This window comes from Miscanthus floridulus, chromosome 12, assembly GCF_019320115.1.
Source record: "Miscanthus floridulus cultivar M001 chromosome 12, ASM1932011v1, whole genome shotgun sequence".
Lineage (NCBI taxonomy): Eukaryota > Viridiplantae > Streptophyta > Magnoliopsida > Poales > Poaceae > Miscanthus > Miscanthus floridulus.
In genome coordinates this window covers 80,715,300-80,729,020 of record NC_089591.1, presented here as the reverse complement: position 1 = coordinate 80,729,020, position 13,721 = coordinate 80,715,300, and the positions used below count along the sequence as shown (strand labels likewise).

The 13,721-nt window shown below is 47.5% G+C and overlaps 1 protein-coding gene across 2 annotated transcripts; it reads right to left on the bottom strand.

The window, feature by feature from the left end:
- Positions 1–842: 842 nt before the first annotated feature.
- Positions 843–13,084, bottom strand: LOC136497942 (auxin response factor 12). 2 transcript variants are annotated; one of them, XM_066493841.1, is made up of 16 exons: positions 12,934–13,084; positions 12,690–12,856; positions 12,474–12,583; positions 12,118–12,216; positions 11,956–12,012; positions 11,689–11,844; positions 11,504–11,588; positions 10,692–10,782; positions 10,450–10,614; positions 10,249–10,371; positions 10,049–10,124; positions 9,334–9,481; positions 3,072–4,057; positions 2,812–3,002; positions 2,080–2,199; positions 843–1,223 (listed from the first exon to the last, which is right to left on the bottom strand). In XM_066493841.1, exons 2-15 carry the CDS (start codon positions 12,739–12,741, stop codon positions 2,103–2,105), a joined length of 2,436 nt encoding a protein of 811 aa, XP_066349938.1. In that variant the 5' UTR covers positions 12,742–12,856; positions 12,934–13,084; the 3' UTR covers positions 843–1,223; positions 2,080–2,102. The 2 variants fall into 2 exon arrangements, with proteins under 2 accessions (XP_066349938.1, XP_066349939.1); XM_066493842.1 differs by lacking the exons at positions 12,474–12,583; positions 12,690–12,856; positions 12,934–13,084 and having other exon boundaries at positions 12,122–12,211.
- Positions 13,085–13,721: the final 637 nt, after the last annotated feature.

Genomic DNA, 13,721 nt, shown 5'->3' with positions numbered 1-13,721 from the left:
ATAAAAAAAAACTCGATTCACGGTGGCGAGACAGGCCAATATGCTTGAAAAAATCAGAACTTTTTGTAGACGAAAAGTAACTTAAATACAATCTATTTTAATTTGTTGTACTAAAAAAGGATAGCAAGAAAAAAATACGGTTGTAACTGTATGAGAGAGGCAAGAAACGGAATCTAGAGAAACTAGTCCGGAGGCGTTTCACTCATCCGGGCAAAAAATCGTGGAATCGGGAGAAACGTTTCAGGCAGAAACATTTTTGCGGATATGGCGTTTGGTGCAGTTTCTGCCGATTCTGCTGAGAATCGGGACGGATTCCAGCATCAAACGGTGCCTAAACCTTTTTACTACCACACACAGTATATACACTAGTCTTGGCACCATGTTCACATCGCATAGCATCGGTGCAAGTAACTCGTTTCTTTGTCCACCATGCTAACTTTGCGTAGGCCCCGTTCGGCTTGCTGAATTTTAACTGAAACTGACTGAAAAACACTATTCTAACTAAATTGTTGTGAGAGAAAAACACTGTTTCGGCTGAAAAAAAAAACCAAACAAGCCAGCTTTAGCTAAGCCGAACATCGCGTAGCATCGATGCTAGTAACTCGTTTCTCTGTCCTATGGCTCAGCACAATTGGATGTCGCTGCTATGCGCGGCCGCGACACCGTGGCAACCACAGTTAGTACCATCGCCACATTGCAATCTATACAAGTCAAAAAGCAACTGCATTTCTGTGGTCACCAACTCACCATTCATAAAAATAGTTTCAGAGAACACCTGAAACGTCATAAGCTAGACGCGTCGCAGCAACCTTACAAACTGGCAGACACAAAACAGCATTACAAATTTCAAACAATCCTCCTGCATTCAAATTATTGCAGTTCATCGTCGAAAGCATGTCGAGGAATCCTCAAATACATAGATACCTTACGAATCACAATAACAGTTTCAACTAAGCATTTAGTCTGAAGATTTTGATGCGACACAAGAACGAGTGCCGTGCGAGCTACAAACCAACTAGGATAGAGTTGCTGATACTGATTCCTAAGTGGAACCTACAAAATATCAGTCCAGAGCGGTGGCCTGCACCGGGGATACAAGTAACGGGGAGTTCTGAAGACGTGCACGGTGGACATGCTAGAGATGACACGGGCGAACATGCGAGCACAGTAGAGCAGGCCGTCATGAACAGCGCTACAGTATGCCGCAGAATAGTCATGGGAGCCTGTAATTGGTAACCGAGCCAAGATGTTAGGAACAAATCTCTTCTTCGATAAGTCAAGGATTAGAATCACCCCAACTAGTGTGCAGAACTAAATAAAATATTAGGATCACGTTGCAGTGTTAAGTCAAGAGCATGGCGGCACTTTTACCATTTTGTTCAAAGTATCTGATGACATAAAGTCAGCCACACACACACAAGTCAACAATTACCTTAGATAAAATAATGTATCTAGAAAAGTCGGGAGTAGTTCTAACCTGTTAGCTTTCATAACAAAGATGGAAGTCATCTGTCTAAAATGGCTTCCCGAGTACTAAAATTTCATCATTTGCTTAGCTACAAGAAATCATTGGCTTGAAATTTTTGGGAAAATCCAGACAAATTTTAGGTACTACTTCATCACAATGGCTTTATCTGCAACTCGGCATTGTGCAATAAAATACAATTTCTTATAGCAACTCCAGAAGGTTAAGGTTTAAGAATAGCACTACGCAAAAAAAAAAAGGTTTAAGAATAGCATATAAGGAACACTCATCCTTTCATAAGTAATGGCCTAATCGGGGAACTGTTGCACCTAGACAGCTATACTTCCACTAGGAAGATATCATGGAAAGTCATCATATAATTCAGTTAGCTCTACAGTTTGCAAATTTAGGTTAACACCAAACAGACTGCTCCAGACAAGACCATTTAATTGGATAATTGTGTCATCCCTATACCTTACATAAACTTGCTGACATAATAACCCAGTAACTAAAATCATCACACAAAAATAACTGTATAAATAGAGAAACATCAAATCACAGACAGGGAAGCAGACGTGTGGACTATATTAAAATAAGAGGGTCACAAAGATTACCAGAAAGAGCTCCATGTATCAATTTAAGATAGGTAGCGTGGATCGTTTCCTGGCTTTCCCATCTTATGCACATCCTCCGGTGAAAGTATCTTGATGTACCATACACTATTCACAAATGACCTGCATTGAGTGAACAAGCTCAGTTTCATGCGATCTACAACTGGCATGCATAATGACGCACATATTAAGATTTATATGTTACATCCATCACTTTACATAAACAAGAAACATCAAATCCATATCACAAGTAAATTTATTTTGTATTTACACTAAGACGAACCAACTCATCCACTTGACAGAGATGACCCCCCGAACCCAGTTACCAGACTGAGACACTGATAGCCGTTGGCTAAAATGGCTTCCTGAGTATTGAAGTATCATAAATCAAGGGCTATAAATTCATCATTTTTGTAACCTGAATGCACATAATAGATGTATGGCAGAATCAAGCACATGTAGATCTGTTTGAGATCATGAGGAGCCATTGAACAATTTGAAAATAACATGTAGGTCCATTCAAATGCAAGCCACTATAGATATTGCCGAGGAGGCTAATGGGCAGTTGAGTAAGAAACTGCCTATGCAAATGAAGCAAAAAATTTCAACTTATATGAAAGCATAAACTATGATGTGTGATTTTTTCTAATACGTTGTAAAGATTGACAAAATTCAAATGTGTATACTACTGAGAAATCACAAATTGAAACTAGAATTCTAGTGATGGTTTCTTACTCCCACGGATCGTCTCCAAGGAGAAGCACGTCGTTCTCCCTGTCGACAAATACAAGCTGCCAGCCTGATCTATCAGGGTCGTCCAACTGACCCTTAATGCCGAACATCTGACCCAGTTCCTCTCGAAGTTCAGCATAATTAGAGAACCGGGTGATGTCCAAGGATCTCCCCACTGATCCTGACTTGTAAACCTGAATTTAATAAAATGGTTACATGAGGTGGGGCTTACATTTGTTTTTAGTAGACTCAATTACACTCACCTTAACGAAAGTTCTAGTTGCTGGATCATTCTCTCCTGTATTTTGCAATAAACCAGAAGAGTCATCCAGACAACCATACATTGGACTCTGCAGATATGTTGATCCAGAGGGAATCGCTGACATATTATTAACAGCAGCATTTGAGGTCAGATTAGGTACCATATTGTACAGTAGGGAGGAAGAGTCAACTTGAGGGCTAAAAAGGGACTGGTTCTGCACATCACGACCAATTTTGTTGTCAGCAGAACCATCTTTGCTAGTGGGTGAGTTAAGCGAAACCGAGCCCCCAAAAGACATCGATTGTGAGCCCATAAACTTCTGCTTCCATGCCTGTTGCTGCTGCTGCTGCTCGCTAACTACTGGTTGGTTGAATCTAGATAAATCCACAGATTTTGAACTTCCCTGAAGGAAGTTTGATTCCAGCATGTTTTCGTTGCTGCTAGAGCTGATGAAGCTGGAAGAGTTCACATTTGGATCAGAAAAGCCAAATTTTTCACGCAAATGGCTTGGTAATGATGTTGTACTCGGGAGAACCGCACTGCTAGGAACTTGATACGGTTGATCTGGTTGAATCTTCTGCTTCTGGTCATTATGCGCGTGCTGCATCTGCTGGAGTTGGTGGAGCTGCTGCTGAATAGCACTTGGGCTGAGCACGGACTGAATATTTTGAGCATCAGGACTAACCATCTGCTGTTGGCTCGCTTGCTGTAGTATTTGTTGCTGCAACAGCGGATTGAGATTGCACTGCTCCTGTGGGGACTGCATAGGCTGTTGAAGGTGTAGGAATTGCTGCTTCAGATAACCACCGGACTGGGAGGCAGCTGCGGCAGCAACCACTGCTTGATACTGATCATGGTCATTGCTAAGTAAGGATGGATGGAGCCTCTGTTGTCCCCAGGAAGCTATACCAGGTGACTGGAAGTTCAAAGACTGAAAGCCCCCTTCACCAGCAACTCCTCTCAGCCACATCAAAGCATTGCTGTCATCTTAAGTGTAATATGACAATCAATAAAGACATAATAATGAGAATGAAAGGCAATGACAATAATGAAACAAGTTGTCTAACACATAAATAAAAAGTTTCAGCAAATAAATGAAATAGCATGTTATATCATGGTGCCTCAATGCCGCCAATTTGGCATAAATGCTTAGAAGATATCCATATTTCAGTTGTACCACAGCTTTACTTCTAGTTTCCATGGAAGCAAGATGGAAAAAAAGAAAACCCCAGTCACTGAACTGCCAGGTTACTTCGGCTAAGGTCAATAACTTCTTTCCTAGTAGCTGATACGAACAGGCTTCTACCCTAAAAGACTATTGCTCTCACCGTCTGCTCTCCAGTGTAATCTGGCAGTGCTACGAATACCTAATTTGTACCACAAACAGCAATACAACAACAACAACAACAAAGCCTTTAAGTCCCAAACAAGTTAGGGTAGGCTAGAGTTGAATCCAACAGAAGCAATCAAGATTCAGGCACGTGAATAGCTGTTTTCCGAGCACTCCTATCTAAGGCTAAGTCTTGAGTTTTCCAACAAAGCTAGGCCCCCGCGTCGCTCTCCAGGAGGGCGGCTCGGGCGGCGACCCTTCCTCCGCCGCCAGCCCTTCCCCACGCCTTCACCGCCTGGCCGCTGCCGGAGCTCGACGGCGGAGATGGCCGAGAGCAAGGAAGGCGGCGGCTGGGACTTCTCTCCTCCCTCCCTCTCTCTCTCTCTCTCTCCCGGAGGAGCTCCCGTGCACAGCTGCCGGCTGCCGGTCCCCAGCGCCGGCAGCGCGCGGATCCGGCGCCCCTCGACCGGATCTACGACGGGGAGGGCGGCAGGTGCTAGGCGGTGTCCATGGCGGCAGCGCCGGCGACGGGGTGGCCGCGCGCCTGCAGGCGGCCGGGGCGGCGCCCAGGCGGAGACAACCTGCCTGTGCCCGCACGCCTGCTGCCTTGCCGGGGCAGCAGCCGGCCCGGGCCAGCCCACCTGCTCCGGTCCGCGGCAGGCGGATGCTGTTCCCCAGCGGCCGGATCCGGTCCCCTCTGCGCTCGATCTACGTGCGCAGGGGCGGCTGACGGGCCTTTCGGCGGCAGCGGCTCAACAGGCGGTCCTTGCCCCGCAAGGTCTCGCGGTGGCTGTGGCGGTGGCCCTTACGGCATACGACGGCGGTGGGTGGCAGAGAAGCCGGCGGTGGGGCACTGGATCTGGCGCCACGGCCACATCCGGTGCCCCCGGGGCAGGGGGCGGCGCCCGTGGTGGGGCATGCGCCTGACGGTGGCTGGCGGAGGTCGGCAGCGTCGACGGCGGGTGCTTGGGCCGGCGACGGTAGCTGGCGACGGCTTCGGCGTGCGGCAGGATGACGCGCGTGGCAGGGTAAGTCCAGTTCTGCATGTTGCCCGATCGGAGGGGGTGGCGGCCGACGCAGCTGTGTGGCTGCTGTGAGCAGCCGGCGCGTCGATGCCCCTCTGGAGAAGCTTCTGCGGGATGGCAGTGATGACGACTGGTGGCGACAGGCTACGGTACAGCATCTTGGCTCGACGTATGTGCTAGGGGCACCTCGGGCGAAAGCCTTGGCGACGGCGACGCCTATGGGCGCCGTTTTCCTTGTTGGGGGCGTCGTGTTCTTGTGCCCCCAGCCATGTCTTCCACGGGTGAAAACCCGGTCCTTTCCTGGACAAGCGATGGCGACGCATCCGGCGTCGTACCCTTCCTGAAGGCGTCGCTGTGGAAATTTGTCTCGGTTGTGATGTCTCCTTCGGCGGATGCCCTCCGCCTCTCGGCGCCCGGTTGATGCGAGACGGCGAGTTCTGCATCGCGAAGTCGGAGCTGCTGCATCAGGGGATGTAGCTCGGCAACGATGACGCGTGTCCAACCCTCCTTCTCCGACGGCTGGGTTTTCAGCTTTAGAGGCTCGGCAATCGCCGCGGGCGGGGCGTGGGATCATGGCAGGAAGTCGGAGCTGCTCTTCGCGAGGCCGTTGAGCTCGGCAACGATAACCTGCTGCAGCCTACTGCTTCGGGCCCGTTGGTCTGATATCTTATGATGGGTTGTCGGTGTGTACTCTGTCGCGTTGCGTGGGTGGGTAACCTTTCGTGGTGTTTGGCGCCACGCTTGGCTACCTTTTGCTTGTATATAAACTTCATTTGTCTTAATTGAAAGACAGAGCTCCTGCCATTGTTTCAAAAAAAAAGGCTAAGTCTTTAGGTATATTCCACCATTTCAAGTCTCCTTTTATTGCCTCTACCCAAGTCAACTTCGGTCTTCCTCTGCCTCTCTTCACGTTACTATCCTGGCTTAGGATTCCACTACACACCGGTGCCTCTGGAGGTCTCCATTGGACATGTCCAAACCATCTCAACCGGTGTTGAACAAGCTTTTCTTCAATTGGTGCTACCCCTAATCTATCACGTATATCATCGTTCCGAACTCGATCCCTTCTTGTATGACCGCAAATCCAACGCAACATACGCATTTCCGCGACACTTATCTGTTGAGCATGTCGTCTTTTTGTAGGCCAACATTCAGCACCATACAACATAGCAGGTCTAATCGCCGTCCTATGAAACTTGTCTTTTAGCTTTTGTGGTACCTTTTGTCACATAAGACACCAGATGCTTGGCGCCACTTCATCCACCCTGCTTTGATTCTATGGCTAACATTTTCAACAATATCCCCATCTCTCTGTAGCATTGATCCTAAATATCGAAAGGTATCATTCCTAGGCACTACTTGATCTTCCAAACTAATATCTTCCTCCTCCCGAGTAGTAGTGCCAAAGTCACATCTCATATACTCCGTTTTAGTTCTACCGAGTCTAAAACCTTTGGACTCCAAAGTCTCCCGCCATAACTCCAGTTTCTAATTCACTCATGTCCGGCTTTCATCAACTAACACTACATCGTCCGCAAAAAGCATACACCAAGGGATGTAGTCCTATCATAATCGGGAAGTCATCCGTGTCTCCATCACTTGTTCGAACACTAGTCACAACATTGTTTTATATGTCCTTAATGAGCCCGACGTACTTCGTTGGCACTTTATGTTTGTCTAAAGCCCACCACATAACATTCCTTGGTATTTTATCATAAGCCTTCTCCAAGTCAATAAAAACCATGTGTAGGTCCTTCTTCTTCTCCCTATACCGCTCCATAACTTGTCTTATTAAGAAAATGGCTTTCATGGTTGACCTTCCGGACATGAAACCAAATTGGTTCATAGAGACCCGCGTTATGGCTCTCAAACGATGCTCGATAGCTCTCTCCCATAGCTTCATAATATGGCTCATCAACTTAATTCCATGGTATTTAGTACAACTTTGAATATCCCATTTATTCCTTGTAGATCGGTACCAATATACTTCTCCTCCACTCGTCAGGTATCTTGTTCGATCGAAAAATATGGTTGAACAGCTTGGTTAGCCATACTATAGCTATGTCCCCGAGGCATCTCCACACCTCGATTGGGATACCATCTGAGTCTCATCGCCTTACCTCCTTTCATCAATTTCAATGCCTCTCTGACCTCAGATTCTTGGATTCTCCGCACAAAAGCGTCTATTGGTGTCATCAAAAGAGTCATCCAACTGAAAGATTGTGTCCGTATTTTCACCATTGAACAATTTAGTCAAAATACTCTTGTCATCGATGTCGGATCTCATCCTCTTTCACCAAGAGATGCTCTATTTCATCCTTAATGCACTTAACTTGGTTGAAGTCCCTTGTCTTTCTCTCATGAACCCTAACCATCCTATAAATGTCCTTCTCTCCTACCTTCGTACTCAAATATTGATAAAGATCCTTGTACGCTCTACCATTTGCCACACTTACAACTCACTTTGCAGTCTTCTTTGCCACCTTGTACTTCTCTATGTTGTCCACACTCCTGTCTTGATACAAGCGTCTATAGCATTCTTTCTTCTCCTTAACAACCCTTTGAACTTTCTCGTTCCACCACCAAGTATCTTTAGCCTCGTCTCAACTTCCTTTGGTTACTCCACGCACCTCTGAGGCCACCTTTCGAATGTTGGTTGCAATCTTCTCCCATATGTTGTTTATGTCCTCTCCTTCCTTCCAAGAGCCCTCTTTGATAACCCTTTCCCTGAATACCTCTTACGTCTCCACTTTCAGTTTCCACTACTTTGTTTTTCAATCTTAGCTTATTTATCCCTACGGGCACGCACCTAAAACGAAAGTCTACCACCAAAAGCTTATGTTGAGAAACAACACACTCCCCTGGTATCACCTTGCAACCCAAGCATGCTCGTTTGTCCTTTCTTCTTGCGAGGACTAAGTCCATCTAGCTAGAGTGTTGTCCGCTACTGAAGGTCACTAGATGAGATTCTCTCTTTCTAAAGAAAGTGTTGGCTATCATCAGGTCAAAAGCTACCGCGAAGTCCAGAACTTCCTCCCCCTCCTGATTCCTACTACCATACCCAAAACCTCCATGAACTGCCTCGAAACCTGCGCTTGTAGTACCTACATGCCCATTAAGATCTCCTATAAAAAACTTCTCACTACTAGGTACATCTCCAATCAGGCCATCTAAGTCTTCCTAGAACTATATCTTAGCACTCTCATCGAGGCCTACTTGGGGGGCATACGCACTAATTACGTTCAAGACCTATATCACCAACGACAAGCTTGACTAAGATAATCCTATCTCCTTGCCTTCTCACTCCGACCACACCATTCTTGAGGCTCCTATCAATCAAAACTCCTACTCCATTTCTATTCGCGACTGTCCCTGTGTACCAAAGCTTGAAACATGTATTGTCCACCTCCTTCGCCTTCTGACCCTTCCATTTAGTCTCTTGAACGCATAATATATTTACACAGCCTCCTAGTCGCGGTATCAACTAATTCTCTTAACTTATATGTAAGTAACCCTACATTCCAACTACCTAAACGGATCCTAGTTGGTTCAACTAGCTTCCTTACCCTTCGCACCCGTCGACTCATATGTGAAGACCCTTGCTCACTTGACACCATGCCCAAATCGCGACACGGCGTGTCACCAAGGGGGTGCCGACCCGGCCCTTGCCCATTTAACACCATACCCGGATTCCGATATGGCGCGTCGCTAAGAGGGTTACGCCCCTAACGGTTTTCTTTCGGGTTTCATCTCCATTAGAATGGCTAAGATTTAACGTTGGCTCGCCACGCCTATCACAACCCTCCTCCTTTACCTAGCACTAACAGCAATAATACAAGAAAATAGCCCCAACAGCAGAGATGTTGGACTCAATGTGATAGTAACAAGCATGAGTATTTGAAGCGTACCATGAAGAGCAGCAACTCCTGAATACCAAGGATGCTTAACTCGTAGTGGGAATAGGGATGGATACATAGGAAAGGTTGTCAGTGGCTCAATTTCCCACAGAGAAACTCTAGGCGGCCTTTCTCCTGCTGTTGATTCATCCCAACCAACCTGTGTTGATAATATCAGTGGCATAGTGGTTAGGGAGTACTTTGCGGTAACAAAATTATTCGGTATGATGGAATGGAGGGAGTAACCAAATATGTAAGATGGTTATTATAACTTTATGAGCTTATGACATAAAGGAGAACAAAGAGTTTTGTTGGAAAAAAAAAGAACAGAGATTCCACAATAGAAATTTATTCTCTTGCCAAAGAATGAAAATCTGGGTAGTGCAAAATATCTGAAAGTGGTAAACAAACAAAATTATTCGCTTGAGAACCAGAAGAGAGGATCAGAAGAAAATGAGAACAAATACATGAAACAGGATTTAAGAGAGTAGTTATTACCAAATTTGAAACGAGAACTACAAAACGCCATGCAAAAGAAGAGTAAAATCATATGCCCTGTTCGTTTGGGCTGGTTTGGCTTATAAGTCATGGCAGAAAGTACTGTTGACTGGTTTGGTGTGAGAGAAAAATATTGTTCGTTGGCTGATAAGCCATGGCCTATAAGCCAGATACCAGCAAGCGAACAGGAGACAGCTAACAAAAAAAATGAAGAAGAATAAACTCTTACCTTCACTGATCTCCAATAGGAACTAGGCCAACGCACTGGGTCAGCATCACTCACTTCTGTTATTGTCCCCATGTACCTGCAATTATTTAATACCTTATTTATGAGTTTCTTTCATAATTCTTGAGCATAAAATTGCAAGTCTCATGGACATATATTCTTTTGCCAAGAATCAGAAGGAAATTTTGGTACTGTTGCCTCACCTACGGACACTAGATTCCTCAGTCTCAAACAACATCCTGAATCGCATCCCAACTGATATCCGCGTGTGAAAAACAGCCTTGATGTATTTCGAAAGGGGTATAACAAATTCTGACGGACTTGCCCTGCAAGCACATTTTTCGAATCAAGCGGAACATAGGAAACATATAATTGTCATTTGCTAATCAAACAGTTCAAATTACCTAGGATTATAGAAAATTGTGAAGCGGCTGTTTGTTGCAGCAGCATGAGCTGCTGCTGCAAGGAGCCCAATGTGCATGCTGTCACTTGAAAGAACAGAAGAGGGCATCACAGTCTGTGGACGGCTGGGGCGTCTGATTCCAAGCAAAAGCTGGTTTTTCTCATTCCTAAATTAGTGGGGAAAGGGTGAGTCCTACTCATCAGAATTTTTTTAGTGGTGCAGCATTGAAACAATGGAACAAACCATATGAATAGCACAGAATCTCCAGCAACAAGTCTCTTAGCACTGACAAACACACTCCAGCCAGTAGTCAGCAGGTGTCTTTTGGGCTGGCCTGTGAAAAGAAGCCTATTTAGTGAAAAGATAGCAACATTGATGTTAAATCATTCAATCTGTCAGCAACAACTGAAGAGCTGGCCGGCAGCCCCATTTCACAATCAGTATAGCAGATGGGTCCTCATTCATGAATGCCACTGATGCTTGTAATCAAACTTTAGCATTTACTGGGATACTAAGTATGTTCTGGACTGATAAATCAACAGCAAACAAACGAAAATACTGTAGAAGGTTAGGCCTTTTAAGACATATAAGAAAAGAACCAAGGTGTGGTACACTTGTACTATACTGAGAAGTAATGCACGTCAGTACATCCAGAGGCCCATGTGCAATTTTGGAGCACCTAACTCCTGCAGATTCAGAAACATCTGAGGAAATTATCCTGTCGATTGAAACTTGGCAACTTAAACTTAATCCAGTACTGCACTATCCTAGCATATTAAAACTGTAAAGGTTTCGATGTACTATCCAAATTAATGTCTTCGTTTTTGTAGTGTGTATGCCCTTGATTGTAATAAATAGTCGCATGGAGTGGTATTTTTCACTTAAACTGCAAGGAAATAGTCACACTAGGTAATATAATATCTTGAGAGTATGTTTTAATCAATCGAAAAGTAAAATGGCTAACAACTGATAACACATCAAATCAAGATTTTAAAGAAATAAAAAAGAAAAACAGAAGTTGAGAGAGTGACGTTTATGAATTTTGTCGAACTTGCCTCGGAAGATATGCCTGAACTTCCACTCGACATCATGAATATCCCGTGCAATAAGCTCCTGTGCTGGAGGCTGCTGTGTGAAATCCTACAAACCACACTATACCACCTGTTATTGGCAACAGCAAACAAAACAATCCATGCAGGCGAACAAAAGGAACACCACCCAAAATACACACTCATCACACCAGAGGGGGGAAGACGCGCTCGGCAGCACGACGGGGCACCGAGAAGCCGCCATGCGTGCTGGTGTCGCTCGCAGTCAGCGTCTTGCAGAAGTAATTCGTCGGCTGCTTGCTCATGATTCCCATCTCCGCAGGCAGGTACGCGTCGTTCTGCTCTTGCTGCACAGACGAGCACAGCCGACACACAGCATAATTAAGAACTCAACAAAACCGATAGACATCAGAGCACAGCACAGCGACGGAGAACTATCAAACCCCCCGGTGCCTTACTGGGTTGAGCGGCTGCAGCGTCATCTGCGCGTACACTTCGTCCGTCTCCACATCCGCCTGCACGTATATTAGAGCTCAGCTTAGCGCCCGCATGAGGTAGAGGAACGGAGCTGACGACGAATCGCCGCATCTAAGGAATTTTTGAGGGAGAAAATCGCGCACATGCATTGTGACATCATGGAGCTGGCAGATTAGCTGCGGCGGCAGGTTGGGGTAGTTGGGAATGTGCCCGTCCACCTCCTTGTTCGTCGACGCTGCCACCTTCACACGCGTCCACACGCATTAGCTTAGGCAGAAACGCAAGCGAGAGCGATCAAAGCAACCGCACCCGACGAGGCGAGGCAAAGCAAACAACACCTCGCACGCTAAGGCAACTCCCAGCGTATGCGTATGCGTATGCGTATGCGTATGCGTATGCGTATGCGTATGCGTATGCGTATGCAGGTGGTAGGGCTGATAGTCCATCACCAGCAGCAGCGAGGCCGAGCGAGTGAGACGGCACGAGGAGTTCCACTCACCTGCTCGCTGTGGCCCTGCGGAAAGTAGACGACGCGCGTGCCGACGGTGGGGAGGCAGACGAGCGGGCCGGCGCACGCGTGCCACAGCTCCGAGTTGAGGCACTTCTTCTCTGCACATCATACGGAGCGTGCCAACGTAAAGCAAAACCGAATCGATTCCGAAACCAACAGCACCGGACAGGAAGCGAAACCTAGCCAGGCACCGACGCGACGCACCTTCCTCCAGCGGCGGCGGCTGCCCGATGCTGGCCGCGGACGAGGAGCTCATCTCCCACGACCGGCCGGGCCGGGGGCACACCGAAACCTAACCTCTACAGCCTCCTCGCAAATCCTTCCGAACCCGCATCCATCGCGCCCTCCATCTTCCTCAAATCGGCCGCATTCTGCACCGAGCCGAGCCGACGCTCATTCACCAGAGGCAGGCAACGGTACTAGGTACGGGACGGTACGGGACGCCTACCTCGTCAGCTCACCCGAGCTCGCAGATCGCCATGGTGCGTGTGGGGAGAGGGAGAGAGAGGTGGGGTGGGGCTGGGAAGAGGGGGCACGGAGGGAGAGATGGGGGGAGGGAGGGAGGAGGGGTGGGGGGGACTGGTAGGAGGAGGAGGGGGTTGGGAATGATTAGGTCTGGGGCATTTAAGCGAGCGGGCGAAGGGGCGAAGAAGCGTCAGCGTGTGCCCGTGTGCGTCCGGCGAGACTGCGAGCTCGTCGCCACAGTGCCGCGCGGAGTGGACTGGCTGGCTGGAGACTCTGCCCGCCGTAGCAGCAATAATAAAAAAGAAAGCTGGAAAGCGAGCCGTGGGAGTAGCATTAAAAAAGCCGTATTTTATGGGCTCATGTAAGCGGCTGTCGGGGGCGCAAGCGACCCGATCCGGTCCGGTCCACTGAAGTCAGGGTAGCCACGGACGGACCACGGGCAGTCGGGCACGGCAGCCGGCCGTGATGGAGGAGGAGCTGGCCGGTGCTCGTTTATTATGAGAGAAAAATATTATTAATTGACTGATTTAGGTTAGTCAACGAACGAACAGGGTGACAGTGGGAGAGGAGACGCACCACCACCTCCACCACGGCGCCACCAGCAGTCCAATCCTCCGGATGGATGGATTGACTGGTCACTGGGACCGTGTGGGCCAACTCTGTTGCCGCCAGTGGCACTGGTAGTGGCAGCGCCCGCGCCATCCCGAACCATAGGTTTGCCCTCTGCCTCGGGCTGGCTCCTGCGACGTGTTTGTCCAGTTTTGCCCTCTA

What these genes read in the sequence shown, in the direction of transcription:
- LOC136497942 (XM_066493841.1), bottom strand. Translation starts at nt 12,741, where the DNA reads ATGAGCTCCTCGTCCGCGGCCAGCATCGGGCAGCCGCCGCCGCTGGAG. An exon ending in GCCGCCGCCGCTGGAGGAAG is followed by an intron (nt 12,584 to 12,689) that starts GTGCGTCGCGTC and finishes TATGATGTGCAG; the next exon opens with AGAAGAAGTGCCTCAACTCG. An exon ending in GTTCAGGCATATCTTCCGAG is followed by an intron (nt 10,783 to 11,503) that starts GCAAGTTCGACA and finishes TTCTTTTCACAG; the next exon opens with GCCAGCCCAAAAGACACCTG.